At 42.1% G+C, this 22,011-nt stretch overlaps 1 protein-coding gene across 7 annotated transcripts; it reads right to left on the bottom strand.

The window, feature by feature from the left end:
* Nucleotides 1-1,668: 1,668 nt before the first annotated feature.
* On the bottom strand, nucleotides 1,669-21,690 carry LOC120718987 (glutathione hydrolase 7). Of its 7 annotated transcripts, none has more exons than XM_040007802.1 (17): nucleotides 21,425-21,690; nucleotides 20,611-20,749; nucleotides 20,160-20,410; nucleotides 19,817-20,043; nucleotides 19,482-19,633; nucleotides 19,275-19,392; nucleotides 19,087-19,154; nucleotides 18,513-18,586; nucleotides 18,220-18,413; nucleotides 7,911-7,998; nucleotides 7,364-7,491; nucleotides 7,169-7,257; nucleotides 6,917-7,069; nucleotides 6,681-6,795; nucleotides 6,448-6,585; nucleotides 6,243-6,342; nucleotides 1,669-3,329 (listed from the first exon to the last, which is right to left on the bottom strand). In XM_040007802.1, the coding sequence occupies exons 3-17, from the start codon at nucleotides 20,374-20,376 to the stop codon at nucleotides 3,157-3,159; spliced, it is 2,034 nt and encodes a 677-aa protein (XP_039863736.1). In that variant the 5' UTR covers nucleotides 20,377-20,410; nucleotides 20,611-20,749; nucleotides 21,425-21,690; the 3' UTR covers nucleotides 1,669-3,156. The 7 variants fall into 7 exon arrangements, with proteins under 7 accessions (XP_039863736.1, XP_039863733.1, XP_039863734.1 ...); XM_040007799.1 differs by having other exon boundaries at nucleotides 20,523-20,749; nucleotides 21,425-21,689; XM_040007800.1 differs by having other exon boundaries at nucleotides 20,160-20,453; nucleotides 21,425-21,688.
* Nucleotides 21,691-22,011: the final 321 nt, after the last annotated feature.

Here is a 22,011-nt window from a genome sequence, read left to right as displayed (position 1 = left end):
AGGTTGTCTCACTAGTCTTAGGGTTGGTTCTCACAGGTATGACAAATCTTTTTGTTTGTTGGTTGGCAGAATGGTTTGTGTTAAATCATGCACAAATAGCCAGCCCAATTTGTTGTCTGAAAAAATAATCTCACAAATATTGTACCAGTCCAGGGGTGTAGATTTGTCATAATTGACCTGGGTAAGTTACAGGGTTGCTAGATCTTTAGAACTTTAAAATACATCTCTTTCCTTACATGTATAACTGAGCATCCATCCAGACTTTCATTCTTCTTCTGACATGTTTACACTGACTTGTTCACTATTGCGTAGATTACCTGTTGTAAAAATCCTGCACAAAAATATTTTAAAAAGATTCTGGCTGTTTTAATGATATCAGTGATACAAAACTTCAGAATACACTCATGAATGTGGAATCTGTTCTCATTTGTTTTTGTGGCTTTAATAAAGGTTACATTGTCAAAGCACTGCAAATTCCTAATTTTAACTGCTCATTTGTAGAATAAGTCACAATAATTATCACTGCTTCAAATTCACAGTTTAAATACACAGAACACTAGGTGGTGTTCAAACTTATGGATGGCTCTATCTGAAAGGCAGAAAACCCCCTCACAACATTACACATTCTTTAATCAAAATTTTTATTGAAACCCAATTAATAACTATAGGTACAACCAAACCTGCTATGGGGTTGGTTGTCACAAAGTGTCAGTGCTGGTGATGGTTAATTACGTTTTGTTGCAATTAATTGCAAAAATGAGAAGGACACACATTTTGATTGAACAAAGGAATGGTTACTGAAGGAGTACTGAAAGAGCAGTTTGTGCAAGAGAAAAGCATGTGACAACCAACCCTGGTCTACCAGGGTCTACCTTATTCCTTCAGTTTTTGGTCAAATACAGTACAGTACAAAAGCCTTGACCCACCCCTCATTTCTTTATACTTTGCTTGGAAAATGTTTGCTTTCATGCATTACCCCATATAACTCTTTGCCACTGATTTTCAGTTCAGGTCTTGCATAATTTGACATCCCTCAGCATTTTCTCCCCATTTCCCTTCCTTAATGATTTCTTGATGACACCCTTCCACTAAGATCATTTGCGATCAGGCTTCAGTAGATGTATTAACTGCAGGGATTTTTTTTCTTTTTGTTAAAGGCATGTTTTTCAGATAATCTTTATCTGGTGTAGGTAGTTTTCTCAGCCTGGCACTTCTTCTGTCCTCCACTTATCCAGTTTACTCAAATTTTTTTAGGGACACATTGCACACAGGACCAAGATAACCCAAATTTTCAGCTAATAGCACTTTGGGAATCACCTTGTTAAATGTAAAAAGAAAATTTTATGCCAATTAAACTGCTATATTTTGTATTTTTCATAGTCATGTAAAGATACAATTAAAAATCCTTTGCTAAGGTTTTTGTTGTTTGAATGATTGAGAGGTCAGTGTCAAATGGTTTAACTGACAAAAACAGATTCCTCAGTTAAACAGATAGGAATGAAAATGAGTAGTAACGTCCAGAGAAACACTTTGAAAAGTCTTCAAAAAACCTGGAGAGCTACTGCTCAAGACCAATTTGTAAAAATTACAAGAAAATCTGGTGGAAATAGGTGGTGGCTCAAATGTTTTGCTCAGTGTATGAAGACTCAAAAAACAGATAAACAATCATTACTGTTTAGGATGTGTGCAAGCTTTTTATTTGTTGGGTCTGAACAGTGCCGATTTTTGTTAAAATCAGCAACAAATGCAAACATAAAAAAACAAACAAACAAAAAATCAGACAGGTGCAACATCAGACTGTGCAAATGTGTGCCTTAAGGCATGGCACTCTACAGTACAGGAAACAAGCATCAACAGTCATATTGCACTGGTGAGGGAGAAAACAAGGTGAAAACCCCAATTTGATTAGTCAGCACTGGCCGTTCTGGACGCAAAGATCAAACCCATTTTGTGTACAAGTGCAATGCTTTACAAAAGTTGCTGGCTCCTCAAATATTCTAGCTAACATAACAACAAAAGTAGGCAAAAAGTAAACAGAACATCCCTTCCTAAATATGTGCCGAGTGAATGTAATGCTCCAACAGTAAAAATAATGTGTACAGCACAACAAATGTTCATATAAAAATAGTCATTACATTCATTCCATCTCTAAAGAATTTGATCAATCCAAATTTACGAACAAGTGCACCCAGCTCTAGAAAAAAAAAGCCTTTACAGGTTCAAAGTGAGAACAAAATCATGCAACAACTCAAATTTCTTAAATTATGTATTTAAATACGTTCACTCTACTGATATTTAAAACCCTTTAAACTGAATCAAATCCACTTGATGAAGGAAATCGATTGAGATAGGACGGTCTCATCACATTTGTGTACAACATACAATGCTAGTCTTAAAAATGGTCCAGAGAGCCACTGATTGTTTGCAACAGTTAAAGCTGCAGCAGCTGTACCAAACAACATCAAATCACAGTTACACACCATATAACGAGCAGGAAAGTAAAAGCTTTAGCCTCTGTGTTTCAGTTCAGGACAGTCTTGTTCATGCGTGACAATACACGTCTTAATCACTTTCACCACTCCACTTGATCTCACGCGCAATCTGGTTTAATGGTGAAATGTAGTGCAAAAGATGAAAAGCAATCCGATGGCTCATATGCACTTTGCACCATGCATGTGTCGTTTAAATGGTGTGGCATCATTTCTTTCATTAATTTATATAAAACCGCTCACTCAGGTCTCAACTAGCTGCTACTCCCAATAATTTCTAACCTTTAAAAATTACTGTTTTCATCACCGACCTCGAGTGTGTTGGATAATAATTAATGAGCACACCTAACATTTCTTTACCCTGCTCTGCATAATGCAGGCTGCAGACTGATGCCACTAAGGGTAAAGGTACTGAACACACATTTTCAACACTATGTACACCGTGACTGGACGTTATGTGAGGATGTGGCAGAGTGATTGATATGCAAGATGGTGACCAGTTTAGTATTCTTGTGAGCAAAACAAATTAGTATCAGAGGATCCCTTTCAGAATCTTTTGCCTATCTACTTTTATCTGATCAGCAGCCTCCTTACTCCCTCTTTAGGCATCATACAGAGTAAGTCTTACTATCTTGGCATTATATGTTTGTAAGATTGGACGGATGCACTAAGGCATATTGGACATAGTAAGGGCAGAGGCATCTGCACTACGGGGGTCCTTCACTCCAATGATGAGGTCATTAGTTCTCCGTGTGCCCTCCACCAATGACAAAATATCTCTTTTCTGAACTTTGTGACCTTTAGCTTCCAGCCCCTCCACATCCTCTTCTAAAAACTTGGCTGCAAGAGAGAAAGACAAAGTGTGAGACAGAAGACGGTACTAACATAATGTTGAGCTAATAAAAACAGTAGCTGTGGGATCACAATTAGGTTAAACTCTAATTCTACAAGGACCTAGTATATCATGTTTGTAACCAAGCACGTGTTTTTTGGCTTTTGACTTATGAATGGATTCAAGGGCAAGATTAAGACAAGTGAGAAGTTAGCAGAGGCTCTGATTGAGCCAATGATCATCACTCTGCTGCTCATATACCAGTCAATAAGCTCTGGTAGGTGAGAGATGGACTATTGCCCCTGAGCCATGGGCGACCATGGCTCAGGGGGTTGGGAACCGTATCTGTAACCGGAAGGTCGCCGGTTCGATCCCCGGGCTCTCTGTCCTGGTCATTGTGTCCTTGGGCAAGACACTTTACCCTACCGCCTACTGGTGTTGGCCAGGAGGCTGCTGCAATATGGCAGCCTTGCTTCTGTCAGTCTGCCCCAGGGCAGCTGTGGCTACAACCGTAGCTTGCCTCCACCAGTGTGTGAATGCAAGAGTGAATGAATAGTGGAATTGTAAAGCCCTTTGGGTGCCTTGAAAAACGCTATATAAATCCAATCCATTATTATTATTAATTCAACCAAGATGATAATTCGTGATTCTACATTAGGATCCCTTTGAATTAATACCAATAGATTCAGGCTACCTAGATTAGCTGGTCACATTTTTCTTTTGTTCTTTAGTGAACTGATTGGAGCCAAATGCTGTAGATTGGTTAGATCTATCTAGAAGCTTTCAGTTAGTAGTTTGTCCCTCTTGCTATAAAAATGGAGCCAGAGGACAAGAATTAAAGTGTATAAACCAGATAATGTTTTTTGTAACACAGTATTCATCCTCACAATTTTCCCAGGCAATAATAGATATCAAACTGCCAAGCTTCATTCTTTTTTAAGAGCCCGTGCACTAAGTTGCTAGATTATGTGGACAAGTTAACTGTGGGTTCATTATTAGCCAGATCAATAGCTGGCTTCAGTTAGCAGCCATCAGAAGGTGTGTACACTTTGGTCATAACAGTTACCAACAATACTCAGTTAAGCTGTGACATTTAAATGAGGCTTAATTCTTACTAAGTGGCCCAAAGTGTGGCAAGAAAATATCATCCCCATCATTACACCACCAGCAACAGCCTGAACTGTTGAGGAAAGTCAGGCTGGATCCATGTCTTCATGTTGCCAAAGTATGAATCTAAATGCTGCAGCGCAAATTAAGACCCATCAGAGCAGGCAATGCTTTTCTTCTGTAGTCCAATATCGGTTAGTCTATGTATAACTAATTAAGTGGCTACTGATTCTATATTATTATTCATAAACAAAATTCTCATGGGATTTCCACATATGACCTTAAGATTTAGGGGGTGGGTGTGGCTCAGGTCGTCCACTGATTGGAAGGTTGGTGGTTTGATCATTGGCCAAGCTGCTCTCGATGGATCAGTCTGAGTGTGAGGGTGTGTGCGAATGCAAGACATGGTGCTTTAAGGTATAGAATGGAAGCGCTGTGTGAATGTGTGTGTGACTGATAGAATTAGGCTTGTAGTAAAAACCACTTTGAGTGCTCAGTCAGAGAAGTGCTATATAAGTACCACTCCAGTCCATTTATGCTACATCCTACTAAAACTACAGAAGACTGATCTTTTAATCAAGACACTTCGCTGTTCCATGGAAACACTAAACCTCAGCATCTGCTTCCCATTACAGCAGAAGTACCTGCTGCTTTTCCTGCTCCTCCTCTACTTTGCATAGTGTAAACAGAAAACACAACCTAAAGACAACGTAAGCAGAGGTGTATGCCATTATTTTTGTTCCACTCTTCTGAGCGCACGTAAAAAAAAATTGAGCGCACGTAAAAAAAAGTTTGCAGGTGCAAGTGTTGCATTTTGAGGAGAAATTTATTTTGAGTGAAGAAAAGCTGAATTAGAGTGAACAAAATTCATTGCTGCGTGCAAAAAATGTATTTCTGTGTTTGCTATTATCCACACACACAGTAGCAGCCCCTCTCGCTCAGTTTTTGCATTTGCGCTTGCTCGCAATGTGTTGCTCGCGCTCTCAACATTTCTGCCCGTGTGCGCTCAACTCTTTCTGTACACCATTATATTTGTGCCACAAAACCAGCCAATCACAGACTTGGATGCAAAAAAATCTGATTGGCTGTTCTGGTCTCCAATCAGCTTGAAATGACGAAATGCAATATCCCAGAATCCATTTCGTCCGAAACTCAAACGAGGCAGTGGCGGAGGAACACAGAGTGGCAGAATTTGAAATATTACTCTTTCTGGGTCACAAAATAAACTTTTAAGATATTTTCATGCGAGAATGGTTCTGTGTAAACTTCAAATACCTGCTCGATTTATCAAGGCATCACATATTTGCACAAGTGCTCTCAAAATATAAGTTTATTTTTTTGCATCCAAGTCTGTGATTGGCGGGTTTTGTGGCACAAATATAACGGTGTACAGAAAGAATTGAGCACGCACGGGCAGAAATGTTGAGAGCGCGAGCAACACAATGTGAGCAAGCGCAAATGCAAAAACTGAGCGAGAGGGCTGCTATTGTGTGTGTGTGGATAATAGCAAACACAGAAATACATTTTTTGCACGCAGCAATGAATTTTGTTCACTCAAATTCAGCTTTTCTTCACTCAAAATAAATTTCTCCTCAAAATGCAACACTTGCACCTGCAAACTTTTTTTTACGTGCGCTCAATTTTTTTTTTACGTGCGCTCAGAAGAGTGGAACAAAAATAACGCCATAGAGGTGCAAGGGTACTACAGGACTCTCTGCATGGTGTATACTGCATGTCATAGCAGTAATGGTGAGCCAACACTGTTATGCTTGGATCAAACCTGATAAAAGAGGTTATCAGTAAGAAAAACTCACAGTCCACTAGGAGGGTGTTGGGCTGCAGCTGTGGGTGGAGTCTTCCATATGCTAAACTGTCACTCATGTTTTTACGTGAAGACAAAACATTCATCAGCACCTACGAAGGATCAGAATAACATCAAAGTAAACTTCTGTCAACGTGTATTTCCACATTTATAAGAATAACTATGAATGTTACAAATTCCTCCAGTAATCAAGCAACCTGTGTTATGCCGCTGAGAGCCTTCTCTCCATTGGATGATCCAACGGCTACATATGTGCCACATAACCCCACGGCTGGCCTCACTGCTGTGGGCATCAAGAAGGACATGGGTCTTTTCCCAGGGTGGAGGTTGTTATGCTACAGCCAACCAAAAGAAAACAAAATCCATAAGAAATGCTGCAAATGTGTTAAGAACAAATCCGTTAACACTGAAAGAAAAAAGTCGCAGTTACTGGGTTGGGTGATGAGCTCTGTGTTTTATTAGTCCATGAGAAGTCCAGAATCTGGCTATTCAAAAGGATTCCTGAAGGAGTCACAATCCCACTGCCAAAGGGCTTGTTTAGCGAGCTAAAACAAGCAGAAGTGAGGAAAAAAAGTCTTAACTTGTATTATTCATGAATTTTAATCAACTCTTAAACATCTTTGGGATTGTTTAAATCCCCTACAGTCCTTTTAAAGGGTTGCATACCTCATTACAGACACAATGAGGTCGTCTGGGCCCATGACCATGACCTGGGCCGCTGCTGCACCGTCCTCCAAGGTAAAGGTTGTTGTGTAATGCTGGACAGGGAATGCCTGAGAGTCACTGATCATCTCGCGAAGTTGGGAAGCCTGGGATTTGCTTGAAGGTTGCATAAGAAAGGGCAGGGTTCAAATAAAATATCTTACTTAATTAGGCTGTATTTATAAAATATAAAAGGCAGTGGGAGCTGATATCTACCTCAACATCTTATCAACAATCTCTGGAACGGTGGAGTCATACATGGGATCTCCCAGCTTACTAGCCAGGCCCAGAGATATTTTCACAGCCTGGAAGATTAACGCATAATTAACATATTTTTTTAATCCTGTCAATTAATTTACTTTACACACATTTAATAGGCTTTGTAAGTTGTGCTAAACTGTTTTGCATTACCTCTGCAATCCAGTGGTAGGTAGTGGTCCTCGGCATCTGGCTGGTGATGTTGTACCCTTCAAGGATGTTGAGTGCAGTGATCAAAGCAACGCCTGCATGTGGGGCTGGGGCTGCCATCACATGGTGTCCTTCAGAAACACCAACAGATCATTAGACAGAATAGATATAAATCCTTAATGTGTTCGCCAAGGGCACCAACTCTCATTTCTGCCATGGACTTCTTCACTCTATACACCTGATCTGATCAAAAAACAGACCAAAGTCTGGTCAGGGGCTGGATTTTATCTAGCTGCAAAACAGCGCCTGAAGCGCGGAGGCGGTGCAGTTCATTTACAGATCGGTTAAATAACAATATGCTGAAAGGCTGTTACGGATTTTGGTCTGATGATACCAAAAACATGTTGCCCAACCCAGCTTTAACCCTTTAACCTTGTCAACTTCAAATGTAACTGGCTGTTACTAAATAAATACTGGAAGGACAAGCTGTGTTCACAGAACTGCTTCAGATCAGTGCTGTGTTCTTGAAAATAGCTGAACTGGTATTTACCCTGATAGGTGATTTCTGCTGGCTTCTGTATGATTGAGCTGTAGTTTCGAATGTCATCCTCTGTGAGCACTCCGCCTCTCGCTTTCACCTATTAAAAAATGAAGGATAAACTGAAATTTAGAGGCGAGTATTCTTTATCCTGTGTGTTACTGTTACTAACTGGACATTTTAAGAGTCAGGAACATTTCATTTACCTTACTCTTATGCTTATTTAGTAGGGCTGTGCGATATGAAGAAATATATTGGATGACGAAATGAAAATATCTATCTTTTGAAATGATACGTTATTGTTGTTTCATGTTGTCGCAAAATACACTGTTTATAATATTTTTTCAGCACAGAGAATACCAGCATAGCCCGTGAAGATGAGGCAGAACCAGGTAGCTCCAAACAGAAAGATCAGTCAAAACAAATCGAGGACGTTATTCCTAAACAAGAGGCTACCTCTGTAGCATGGACATGGTTTGGTTATGAAAAGTCTGACACGGACCAGAAAACTATGCAAATTATGCCACAAACCGGTCCCAACACGGACTCAAACACGACAAACCTCGTCAACCACCTATGCAAGAATCACATGAAAGAGAATGGAGAGAGTTTACGGATGAGAAACAAAAAAGAGGCATCAGGTGCTCAAAATAAACCCTAGACTCAAACGTTAGAACAGGCTTTCCTCTGCAGCACGCCATGTAATAAATACTCACAAAGAAAATGGTGGCTGTTACAACTTACGTCAAAAAATATATCACTTCATGCATCGGTCAAAACACTCGACTCCAGGTACATGACGCCCAGCTGAAAACACTTCACATAAGTCGATTTGCCAGAGATTCACAGAATTTACAGAAAAAGCACTATATATATATATATATATATATATATTAGGGGTGCAACGATACTCGTGTCGATATTGAACCGTTCGATACAGTGCTTTCGGTTCGGTACGCATATGTATCGAACAATACAAAATAAATTTTTAATTTATTTTATCAACTTTCCTTCTTCTGACGATGCTGTCTGTGTTGAGCGCTCAGTGGATCTGCGCTCGACAGTGCAGCCTAGGCGGAGTAGTCCAACGCAGATTCACTGAGCGCAGGGCAAGCTAGCGAGACAGAAGTTAAGCTCTCCTTGCAACATGGCAAAGTGAATCTCCCCCACCCTCATTCAGATCTGGCGTTTGGAACTATTTTGGTTTTCATGTGACGTATGACCCTGAAGGTAAGCGCGTCATGGACTAAAGTAAAACAGTATGTTGGATGTGCCACGCAATGCTCAATTACATGGGTGGGAGCTAGTGTGTTAGCACAGTTAGCTCGTTAACGTGTTGGCCGTCCAGCCCCATGCAGGGCAATCCACGGTAGCTCGTTAACGGAGATTTGCCGTGTTGTGGCGTTAACGTCATTTCAATGAGATTTACGCTGACAGCACTAGTGGGAACACAACGAATATGACTGCACATTTACACCGACATCATCCTAGTGCAAAGACAAGTGGAAGCAGACAAAAACAACAAGCACGCATGCTACAAACTTTAGCTGAGTCATTTAGACAGCCGTTAGCACATGATTCTCCTTATGGGGACCTGATATGTTTAATATGCTGCTGAGAATATAGCCCAGAAGAAGCGTATAGTATAGCTTTTATTTTGGAAAGAGCCATTTCTCTGTAATAAACTCTCTTTTCCAAAGATGAACGATTCCTCAATCAGATACAGGGCTCGCAAAATCGCCTGCCCAACGTCCCGGGGCTAGCGATTTTTCCAGTCGGGCTACCAAAATCTATCTCTGCCCTGCCCGTCGGCCTATCATAGGAAGGAAAAATATATGTCAATGCTTTTGCATTCTTTCGGAAATGTAGCTGGGTAATTATGTCATTGGCATCGGTGAGCCACTGTCAATATGTGACATATTGAAATCGCGTTTGAATTTGCGCTTGTTTTTTGCTTTCACTTTGCAATCGCGCGAACTGTGTATAGAGAGCGACAGCACTGATTTGTGAGTGATGATTATTTGCGCACCAATTCCTCTGACATCGTCTTATCAATCGTTAGCTTACTATGCAAACATGGCAAGTGAAATCTCCTGCAGCAAACTTAAACATGTGAGAGGTTGATCGCGCAGAGAATCGCTGAGCGTTATGTGAGTGCGTGTGTAAAAGCAGCAGGATATATATTGTAGCGGGTCAGGGCTGTTCGGGGTTCTGTTTGTACAGTTATGTTTTGTTTATGTTGCCATAGTGACGGGTGACGCCCTCTCGCTGCGACGGTGTGTCCTTCTGGGGTCAGAGGGCGCCCTGTGTGTTGTTGTTGTTGCTGTGCTGTTGCCGCGCTGAGCAGTTAGCTAGCAGCAGTGTTCTTCTGCAGATGTCAATAAACGGCTGTGCTCCCTGGCTAGCTCACGGGAAGCAAGACCAAACGATACCTCCGTCTCCTCCTTGTCTGAGCTCGCCACATTGGTGTCAGAAGTGGGATGATGGTGGCACCCCATGTTCTGAGCCGAGTGACTTTTCCCCCGCCGGTCGTGACCGGCCGGTGCGCCAAAAGAAGGCACCTGGACATTTGCAGGACTTTGTGTGGGGTAATGGGGTCGTCGGGGACGACTGACCCCTTAGGTGGGGGCTATGTAGCGGGTCAGGGCTGTTCGGGGTTCTGTTTGTACAGTTATGTTTTGTTTATGTTGCCATAGTGACGGGTGACGCCCTCTCGCTGCGACGGTGTGTCCTTCCGGGGTCAGAGGGCGCCCTGTGTGTTGTTGTTGTTGTTGTTGTTGCTGCTGTGCTGTTGCCGCGCTGAGCAGTTAGCTAGCGGCAGTGTTCTTCTGCAGATGTCAATAAACGGCTGTGCTCCCTGGCTAGCTCACGGGAAGCAAGACCAAACAATACCTCCGTCTCCTCCTTGTCTGAGCTCGCCACAATATTTTAGTTCTGCTGAGCCAAATAAGACAGGTCAGGGTGAAGAAGTGACAGCCAAAGAAAAGCTTACCACAAAACGGAAAAGTTATGACAAATCAGACTATAAGGCAAAAAGAAAGTGCAGCTTTATGGTTTCATGGACAAAAGAATTTCTGTGGCTGCAATATGACAAGCGAAATAACCAGGGCTGCACATAAGTGGTCCGCAGGTGCGCATTCGCTGTCAAAATAAAAAACGGGCACAAGATAAGAAGTTGCAACGCGTGTTTGCATACATAAGATTTTCAGGAGGAGGACAGACATTTGTTTAGAACTCTTAAAGATGTCGAAGAAGCAAGCTCCTTTAAGCAATTACTGTGATGTTCCTCCACCTCCAAAGAAATGTCAGAAGGAGTCCGAACCACAAAAGAAGCACGTATTCTCGGAAAAGTAGTTGCAGGAGGTGAGCTGGCTTCAAACAAATGATGAAAGCACAGAGATGTGGTGCGGAATGTGCCGTGAAAATTTAATAAATGACAAATTAAAAAGGCATGAACATTTTTTTTGTATCGAAAAAATATCGAACCGTGACACCAAAGTATCGAACCGAACCGTGAATTTTGTGTATTGTTGCACCCCTAATAAATACAGAAATATTTAGTGCAGTATTCAATATTCATAGCAGTTCATGAGATAGCCATGACCTCTAATCTACTTCTTCCTGTTCCTGGGCAATAATTTCTATTATTTTTAGGCCCCTGAACATAATTTTTCATTAGTCTTGTCTAGGGATGGGTACCGGTATCCGGTGCCATGATGGCACCGGTTCTGACATAAACGGTAGTAACCAGACCGAAAAGCAGCGCACATTTCGGTGCTTTATTTCGGTGCTTTTTTTTTCCTAAGCTGTGATACACTTTAGATTCTAGCCAATCATTTTACGTTTCCGAGGATAGTAGGCGGGTCTAGGTACGTACGTTCTTTTATGCAGAGCTACAGATTAAAATGCCCAAGACAAAGCGGTCAAAAGTCTGGATGTACTTCACAGCAAAATATGGAAACTCAGCAGCCTGCAACAAGTGCTTTAAGGTGATACTGTGATACTGTCAAAGGAGATAACACCTCAAATCCGATGAAACACCTGGCGACGCATAGCGTTTTTTTTTTAAAAGCCGAGAAATGCGCCGTATTTGATAGCGTGCTGCAAGACCTCACACCGTGCACATCTACTGCGGGTGGGTTGCCAGTTATCGGACCCGGAGCAACATCCCCCAAAAACCCGAAGAATAGAGTCCTGGCCCCTAGCCCTGCCAGTGTAGCAGAAATGATGACGGACGATGACGGCAGCAGCAGCCGTTCTTCTCTGCGTGAGTAGCTTAATGTTGTTCGTGTGTAATTTACGTTGAGTAGGCTAACCACGTTATTACATTAATGCATGTAAGGTGAACTAGCAAACATCATCATAGCTACATGCGGCTGTCTTCTTGTTTGATGGCAGATACTCCCTTCACCCTGGCCAAAAAGGCTAAAATGACCAAAGAAAAAGTGGAAAACAGTTAAACATGAGAGGTTTTTGGACAAAGTTTGTGTTTTTTCCATTGATTAAGCACTGCTTCCAGCCAAGAGTGATACCATATATGCCCCATAGCTGCAGAAAAGGCTAACATTGTTATCTTTTTACAAAAAAACAGCTGAACATGAGAGGTTTTTGGACCAATTTTGTGTTCTCCATTCTTTAAGCACCGGTTTGAGCACCGTTTAAGCACCGGCACCGTTTCAAAAGTACCGGTTTGGCACCGGTATCGGATAAAACCTAAACGATACCCATCCCTAGTCTTGTCTCATATGTCCTGAAACGTGTCCATCACTGTTGGGTGTAACAGTTTTCAGTAAAGGTCTAGGTTACGATACTAAATTCAGTAATAACATTACAGTTATTTGTACAGTTAGTCCGGTAATTACTTACAGGTATCGCTGCGCTAATACCTGTAAGTAATTACAAAAAATATATGCCTTTTTCTTCCTGTACACTTGCGCTGCAATCAGCTGATTTCAGTTTGTCAGAAGGGAAATGATGGAGCGGTTTCCACTCTTTGAGGAGTGGAGATGTTGAGACGACTTTTATCTTTACTGCACGTTTTTTTCTGAGAAGAGCAAAATGCAAACCACAGCATTTGCTCTTTGCAAGCATCTGGTAGGTAGGTAGTAGGTGTGTCCTCATTAATAATAACTAGAAAGCAATGCAACAAGTAGTGTAACAAATTACTTTCTCCGGTGAGTAACTGTGTGAGTAAAATACTGCATTACATTTCAGTAAAATAATGAACATTGTGTAAAAGAGTACTTTTTGGTGTGTGTAAATCTACACAAAATCAACATGAACTGGATTAGACATTTTAAAGAACTTGTTTAGAGCTGGGGATTAAAAACTAGTGGATTAGGTTTAACAAAAATAAGATGCAACAGTTGCTACTTCTTTTACAGGGCAGATTTCTTGGTTGCCAAGGTGACCCATCCCCACTTTGTCTGGACAATATAAGTGATGTCATGATTCAGGTCAACGAAGATGGATGATGACAGAAATTGCTTTTTTGTGATTGTTTCACATTTTGCTCTGAGACTGGGCTAAAATTACAGATCTCACAACAGAAAATCATTACATGCAATTATTGTGACAGTGACTGGTGTAGATTTAATGATATTCCAAGCAGCACTAGCTTAATAAAATAATTCATTGCAATGAAATTTGAATATGAGTTCTCTAATTAAGCATAAGTTGTTGTGGGGTTTTTTTTGTTTGTTTTTTTAACATGTGGGGTAGCAGGCATCACAGCAGGTTATACCAGACCTGATATTTTCAGTCTTCAAATGTTTGTTTGTTTTTTTTACTTTTTTCTGTAAACAAAATCATAAATTACACAATCTTAAATTAATCCTGAGATTCTAAATAATAGGGCTGTGCGATATTACCAAATATAAGATATTTCTCATCCCAATAACGAAATATATATATATATATATATATATATATATATATATATATATATTAGGGGTGCAACGATATTCGTATCGATATTGAACCATTCGATACAGTGCTTTCGGTTCGGTACGCATATGTATCGAACAATACAAAATTTGTAATTTATTTTATCAACTTTCCTTCTGACAATGCTGTCTGTGTTGAGCGCTCAGTGAATCTGCGTTCGACTACTCCGCCTAGGCTGCACTGTCGAGCGCAGATCCACTGAGCGCTCAACACAGACAGCATGGTCAGAAGGAAGAGAGCAGGGCAAGCTAGCGAGACAGAAGTTAAGCTCTCCTTGCAACATGGACCTCCCCCACCCTCATTCAGATCTGGTGTTTGGAATTATTTTGGTTTTCATGTGACGTATGACCCTGAAGGTAAGCGAGTCCTGGACTAAAGTAAAACAGTATGTTGGATGTGCCATGCAATGCTCAATTACATGGGTGGAAACTAGTGTGTTAGCGCAGTTAGCTCGTTAACGTGTTGGCCGTCTAGCCCCATGCACGGGGCGATCGGCGGTAGCTCGTTAACGGAGATTTGCCGTGTTGTGGCGTTAAGGTCATTTCAACGAGATTAACCTGAAAGCACTAGTGGGAACACAACGAATATGACTGCACATTTACGCCGACATCATCCTAGTGCAAAGACAAAAACAAGCAAGCATGCTACTAACTTTAGCCGAGTCATTTAGACAGCTGTTTAATATGCTGCTGAGAATATAGCCCAGAAGAAGCAGATAGTATAGCTTTTATTTTGGAAAGAGACATTTCTCTGTAATAAACTCTCTTTTCCAAAGATGAGTGATTCCTCAATCAGATACAGGGCTCGCAATATCGCTAGCCCGACGTCCCGGGGCTAGCGATTTTTTCAGTCGGGCTACCAAAATCTATCTCTGCCCTGCCCGTTGGGCTATTGTAGGAAGGAAAAATATATGTCAATGCTTTTGCATTCTTTCAGAAATGTAGCTGGGTAATTATGTCATTGGCATCGGTGAGCCACTGTCAATATGTGACATATTGAAATCGCGTTTGAATTTGCGCTTGTTTTTTTGCTTTCACTTTGCAATCGTGTGAACTGTGTATAGAGAGCGACAGCACTGATCTGTGAGTGATGATAATTTGTGCACCAATTCCTCTGACATCGTCTTATCAATCGTTAGCTTACTATGCAAACATGACAAGTGAAATCTCCCGCAGCAAACTTAAACATGTGAGAGGTTGATCGCGCAGAGAATCGCTGAGCTTATGTGTGTGTGTGTAAAAGCAGCAGGATTTATATTTTAGTTCTGCTGAGCCAAATAAGACAGGTCAGGGTGAAGAAGTGACAGCCAAAGAAAAGCTTACCACAAAACGGAGAAGTTATGACAAATCAGACTATAAGGCAAAAAGAAAGTGCAGCTTTATGGTTTCATGGACAAAATAATTTCTGTGGCTGCAATATGACGAGCTAAATAACCAGGGCTGCACATAAGTGTCTGCAGGTGCGCATTTCGCTGTCAAAATAAAAAACACGCACAAGGGTTAGGGTTAAATTTAAAAACTGTACTTTTGAGTTAAAATATATATTTATAATTTTAATAAATGACAAATTAAAAAGGCATGAACATTTTTTTTGTACCTTTAAATTTTCACGGAACATTCTGCACCACATCTCTGTGCGTTCATCATTTGTTTGAAGCCAGCTCACCTCCTGCAACTACTTTTCCGAGAATACGTGCTTCTTTTATGGTTCGGACTCCTTCTGACATTTCTTTGGAGGTGGAGGAACATCACAGTAATTGCTTAAAGGAGCTTGCTTCTTCGACATCTTTAAGAGTTCTAAACAAATGTCTGTCCTCCTCCTGAAAATCTTATGTATGCAAACACGCGTTGCAACTTCTTATCTTGTGCCCGTTTTTTATTTTGACAGCGAATGCGCACCTGCGGACCACTTATGTGCAGCCCTGGTTATTTCGCTTGTCATATTGCAGCCACAGAAATTCTTTTGTCCATGAAACCATAAAGCTGCACTTTCTTTTTGCCTTATAGTCTGATTTGTCATAACTTTTCCGTTTTGTGGTAAGCTTTTCTTTGGCTGTCACTTCTTCACCCTGACCTGTCTTATTTGGCTCAGCAGAACTAAAATATTGTGGCGAGCTCAGACAAGGAGGAGACGGAGGTATCGTTTGGTCTTGCTTCCCGTGAGCTAGCCAGGGAGCACAGCCGTTTATTGACATCTGCAGAAGAACACTGCCGCTAGCTAACTGCTCAGCGCGGCAACAGCACAGCAACAACAACAACAACAACACCACCACACAGGGCGCCCTCTGACCCCGGAAGGACACACCGTCGCAGCGAGAGGGCGTCACCCGTCACTATGGCAACATAAACAAAACATAACTGTACAAACAGAACCCCGAACAGCCCTGACCCGCTACATAGCCCCCACTTAAGGGGTCAGTCGTCCCCGACGACCCCATTACCCCACACAAAGTCCTGCAAATGTCCAGGTGCCTTCTTTTGGCGCACCGGCCGGTCACGACCGGCGGGGGAAAAGTCACTCGGCTCAGAACATGGGGTGCCACCATCATCCCACTTCTGACACCAATGTGGCGAGCTCAGACAAGGAGGAGACGGAGGTATCGTTTGGTCTTGCTTCCCGTGAGCTAGCCAGGGAGCACAGCCGTTTATTGACATCTGCAGAAGAACACTGCCGCTAGCTAACTGCTCAGCGCGGCAACAGCACAGCAACAACAACAACACCACCACACAGGGCGCCCTCTGACTCCGGAAGGACACACCGTCGCAGCGAGAGGGCGTCACCCGTCACTATGGCAACATAAACAAAACATAACTGTACAAACAGAACCCCGAACAGCCCTGATCCGCTACAATATATATCCTGCTGCTTTTACACACGCACTCACATAACGCTCAGCGATTCTCTGCGCGATCAACCTCTCACATGTTTAAGTTTGCTGCGGGAGATTTCACTTGTCATGTTTGCATAGTAAGCTAACGATTGATAAGACGATGTCAGAGGAATTGGTGCGCAAATTATCATCACTCACCAATCAGTGCTGTCGCTCTCTATACACAGTTCGCGCGATTGCAAAGTGAAAGCAAAAAAACAAGCGCAAATTCAAACGCGATTTCAATATGTCACATATTGACAGTGGCTCACCGATGCCAATGATAGGCCGACGGGCAGGGCAGAGATAGATTTTGGTAGCCCGACTGGAAAAATCGCTAGCCCCGGGACATCGGGCTAGCGATTTTGCGAGCCCTGTATCTGATTGAGGAATCGCTCATCTTTGGAAAAGAGAGTTTATTACAGAGAAATGGCTCTTTCCAAAATAAAAGCTATACTATACGCTTCTTCTGGGCTATATTCTCAGCAGCATATTAAACATATCAGGTCCCCATAAGAAGAATCATGTGCTAACGGCTGTCTAAATGACTCGGCTAAAGTTTGTAGCATGCGTGCTTGTTGTTTTTGTCTGCTTCCACTTGTCTTTGCACTAGGATGATGTCGGTGTAAATGTGCAGTCATATTTGTTGTGTTCCCACTAGTGCTGTCAGCATAAATCTCGTTGAAATGACGTTAACGCCAAAACACGGCAAATCTCCGTTAACGAGCTACCGCAGATCGCCTGTGCATGGGGCTGGACGGCCAACACGTTAACGAGCTAACTGCCTAACACACTAGTTCCCACCCATCTAATTGAGCATTGCGTGGCACATCCAACATACTGTTTTACTTTAGTCCATGACGCGCTTACCTTCAGGGTCATACGTCACATGAAAACCAAAATAGTTCCAAACGCCAGATCTGAATGAGGGTGGGGGAGGTTCAATTTGCCATGTTGCAACACAGCTTAACTTCTGTCTCGCTAGCTTGCCCTGCGCTCAGTGAATCTGCGTTGGACTACTCCGCCTAGGCTGCACTGTCGAGCGCAGATCCACTGAGCGCTCAACACAGACAGCATCGTCAGAAGGAAAGTTGATAAAATAAATTAAAAATGTATTTTGTATTGTTCGATACATATGCGTACCGAACCGAAAGCACTGTATCGAACAGTTCAATATCGATACGAGTATCGTTGCACCCCTAGTATTTATGTAAGCTTTTTCTTATATGTTTTAATTTTGTAGACATGAAAGTACTTCCAAAAAGAAGCAATACTTCTAGTTTATAAAATGTGTTTATTTTAATCTGAAGATAGGTAGTTGAGAGTCACAGTGAAGTTGAATTTCTCTGAAGCCTTATTTCCCTGAGTCGTACAGGGAACAAGCGGGCAAGTATAACAGTGACTTATTATAGGAGAGGGAAACGACTCGCCACTGAGACTATGCAGGATTCATGACCACTTATATAATCACATCTGTAGCTTGGTGAAAAAAATGTTTATCCTTACTGCAGATGCCATTTTCTGAGCCACAATTCCACTATAGAACTCTGATATCCCTTTAACAGCGACAGCATCGAGAACAGCTGCTAAATCGAGGCGTCTGGTGAACTGTCCGGTGAGGGGAACCTGGTCTTTGGGTAGGAATAAATCCCGAAATGCAGCCGACATGTTTTGGCTCTTAACTTTTGCCAAAGCTTCAGCTGTGGAGAGAACAAAAGGGAGGCAGATGAGATTAAAAAAAAAAAACCCCCACTGATTTCACACCAAGCAATTTGTTCTATATATTACCCTATACTTACCAAAGTCATGAGTAACGTTAAATCCATTTCTGGCCACATCTGCTGCCATGGCAACGACATCTTTCCAGGGGATCCTGTTGAAATCAAAGGTCATACAAGTCTGCCTTCTTTTACAAATATGATATGTTTCATACAGACACTCCTCATTTTCAAAGAGTATATTTTGCCAAATTGAGAAGCCACATTTTCTCCCTAAACGGATCAAACAGGTTAGCTCTTAACAGCCGAGGCCTCTGGATCAGGATAATTACACAGCATTAGAGTAACTGCGGCTTAACAATCTGACAAAAATAAGCTACTGGCTTTTCTTTAAACACAGCTGGTGTACATTCACAATGAGTCACTGCTTAAGTTCTGAACAATGAGAGAAGCACAGTTATTGTCAACAGCTCAAAATATCAGCTTTTGCTATTCTTGCCTTAAAAGAACAATGAAAGAAAATGATTTGTTTCATTGAGGAGTGTCACAAACAAAGTGAATTAAACAATAACCAAGAAGAAAGGAATGCAGATAATCCAGAAAGCCGCAACTATTTATGGCATAAGAAGAAAGGACTGCATGATATGCTGTTTACCTGCCATAGAGCTGGTGTGCCTGATGCAGCCCACTGAGCATGCCAGGAACTCCTACCAGCAAGCCATTCTGAAATGCCAATGCAAAGTAAACAGTGCATAAATAATCAAAAGAGTGACAAGGCTGACTTCAACTCTCTGAGCAACCCCATATAGGTATAATAAGGAGTCCTCCAGAGTAATTCCTTACATTATCTTGAAGGTCTGTCAGCAGCATCTTCTCGTCGATTGCCGATGGTGCTGTCTCTCTGAAGTCAATGACCCTTGTCTCATTCTTACGGATGTCGTGCACCAACATAACGCCTCCACTGATCATCAAAAGAGCAAAAAGTGGTCTTCAAATTCATACTTAATGGTGGTTCTGCTTAGCAGAGATTGATCTGTTCCTATAACTCACCCTCCAATACCAGACGTGTGAGGGTGCACAATTCCCAAACAGAGAGCAGCGGTGATGGCGGCGTCAACACTGGAGCCCTGCTTTTCAAGAACGTCAAAGCCCAGAGATGTACACTGAGCCACATCTGTCACCACTGCTCCTTGGTTAAAGACCTTGCAGTAGACAAAGCAGAAAGGGAGAGAGGCAGTTAAAAAAACATTCAGAATGACAGAGGCTTGCATGTAAGGAGGCTAAGAAGCATGTGGAGTCACCCGTAATCCTATAATAACCCATACTTATTTGAGTGAAGCAACAGCATTGCAACACGACTACAGAAAAATGACATGCAACCCTACCTGTGGGTCTCCAAAGTAGATCTGCATGATGAGAGCCACAGTGACTCCTGTAGCAAAGGTGAGACAGGCCGTGATGATGACTGTCAAGCCATCTCGCTGGCAGGCACATTCTTCTGTAAAAGGGTCTCTGTTGGTCTCCTGCAGCGACACAGCATCATGGCTAGCTAGGTCTGAAGCCGAGGAGGGGAGGCGCTGGAGGCGAGCCGACTTCAGAAACAGATCTGGGTCTGAGACACAGCACCACCATACCAAATGCTATTAGTCAGCAAATCACAAAAAAAGCTCCCTTGTAACCATGACGGTGTGTGAGATAAACGATTTTCTTTGATAACTTCTGTCTGACCTGTATCTTGCTCACTCAGGACGTTGTCATCATCCTTGCGGGATTTCAGGGTATTTTCCCCAGACACGTCATCTTCTGGCAACCTGGGGAAGCTGGTGATGCTCATGTAGTCCACTGGAGAGTAAGCGCTCCCCAAGGTTGTCTCTGGATTGGCATCTTTATCCACCACGCTTCCACTCGGGTATCCGGCCACGATTTCCGGAGCAGCGTTGTGCATGACTTCTACGTACTGTATCTTTATCTTTGAGGACCTAATGCAGGATATCCATATTCACTGTCCCACTTGTTCCTTGTCTGGGATAGTAAGCCACACACATGCTACTATTACCCACACTAAAACACAAATAAATCACTAAAATATACCTTTATGGACCGCTAGTGTTGCTGTGGCGCTGGAGAATGACCTCATCTGCTTTATCTTTAATGTCCCAATAAATCACAGTTTTCTTACCGTGATCTGTAAATCTCTAGTGTGACATTGGCACCCTTACAAAAAGATCACAGCAGCCTCATTTGTCCTCCTTAGGGGAATGTTATTAATAGGCCAAGACGCGGATGTGTAGCTCCAGTGATGGTGCATTTTCTACAACCTGCAAAGACGAGAAACCACGCAGAATAACTAGTTTTTGAGGATGAATTTCCTTAAAGACGCACATGTTCATAACCATGCTTATTATGTATCTAAACCCTCGCGAAATATGGCTTAATCTAAATGTTTTCATGCTTGCCTATAACACACACAGACACATAAACTATTACTATTGCAGAATAACAGCGTTATTGCCGGTTAAACACGGACCTTCCTCCCTCCGCGGCGCCTCCACCACCGCGATGCCACAAGCTAGCACATCTCCTTTTTTAAATTCAGCTACAAAGCGCTCGGAGCTCGGCTAACGTCACTTACCGTCGTTGTAAGGTACCTCCAGTCAAATAATACCAGTGATACTAAAATAAAAAGTCGTTCCCGACTGGGTTGTTTTGGATTTTTAAAAGCAGCAGGTGAGCTGAGGTGAACGCAGCTCCGTCGCCAAAGCTGAATCACCACCGCGCAGCTCTGGGAAGCTAGCTTCGTGTTACAGCCCACACCAAAGCCCCACAGCTCAGGATAACCGGCTGGACTTGTTCGGGATAAGGGTGTTTTAAATATACATGTGAGTGCGAACTAATAACCGAGGGAAGCTAATAATTTAAATATATTACACTGTAAATAAACATCATTAAACCACGCATATCATCGACAGTCCCCCTACCAATATTAAACTTACTTAGATAGCGTTGGGGCCGCGAACAGCCTCACAGCTGAAGACCATTAATCCAGTTCTGTTTTCACAAGGGTCGACCATAGCACACCGTCCACCTCCACCCTGTGTGTTTGTGAGCTGGACAAACAGGTCACAGCAGGTGCACAAAAACCTGTTCTACTCACAAAACTTCGGTCCCTCCCATAAAGCCTTATTCTATTCTTGTTCCTCCGTCTGTGAAATAGGAGGCAAGAGACATGAAATTACTTCAGTGATAGAGTTGCAATAGTGGCCTGCTTATGTCATCTCTTAATGGGAAATTCCTCTGTTTATTTCTTTCAAAGCAAAGCGTCTGGGGTTAGATTAACTGTGATGCAGGGGGGGAATCTTATGCTTCATATTAAACAACAACAATAAGCCTGATTAAAAGAAAGGTAGTCTAATTAAGGGCTAAAATAATCCATATTTAATACATATGTTAAAACAAGGACACTAAGGATATGAATCAGTGTTGAAATTGTGTAAAAAAAACCCATTTATAACGCAGTTTATGGATGAGGTATGTGTTATATGTTTATACTTTTGTACTGTGCATTACAAAATTGATATTT

Source organism: Simochromis diagramma, unplaced genomic scaffold (genome assembly GCF_900408965.1).
Source record: "Simochromis diagramma unplaced genomic scaffold, fSimDia1.1 OVJJ01000545.1, whole genome shotgun sequence".
Lineage (NCBI taxonomy): Eukaryota > Metazoa > Chordata > Actinopteri > Cichliformes > Cichlidae > Simochromis > Simochromis diagramma.
Note: the sequence above shows the minus strand (reverse complement) of the source record. Positions and strands in the feature narration are given on the sequence as shown.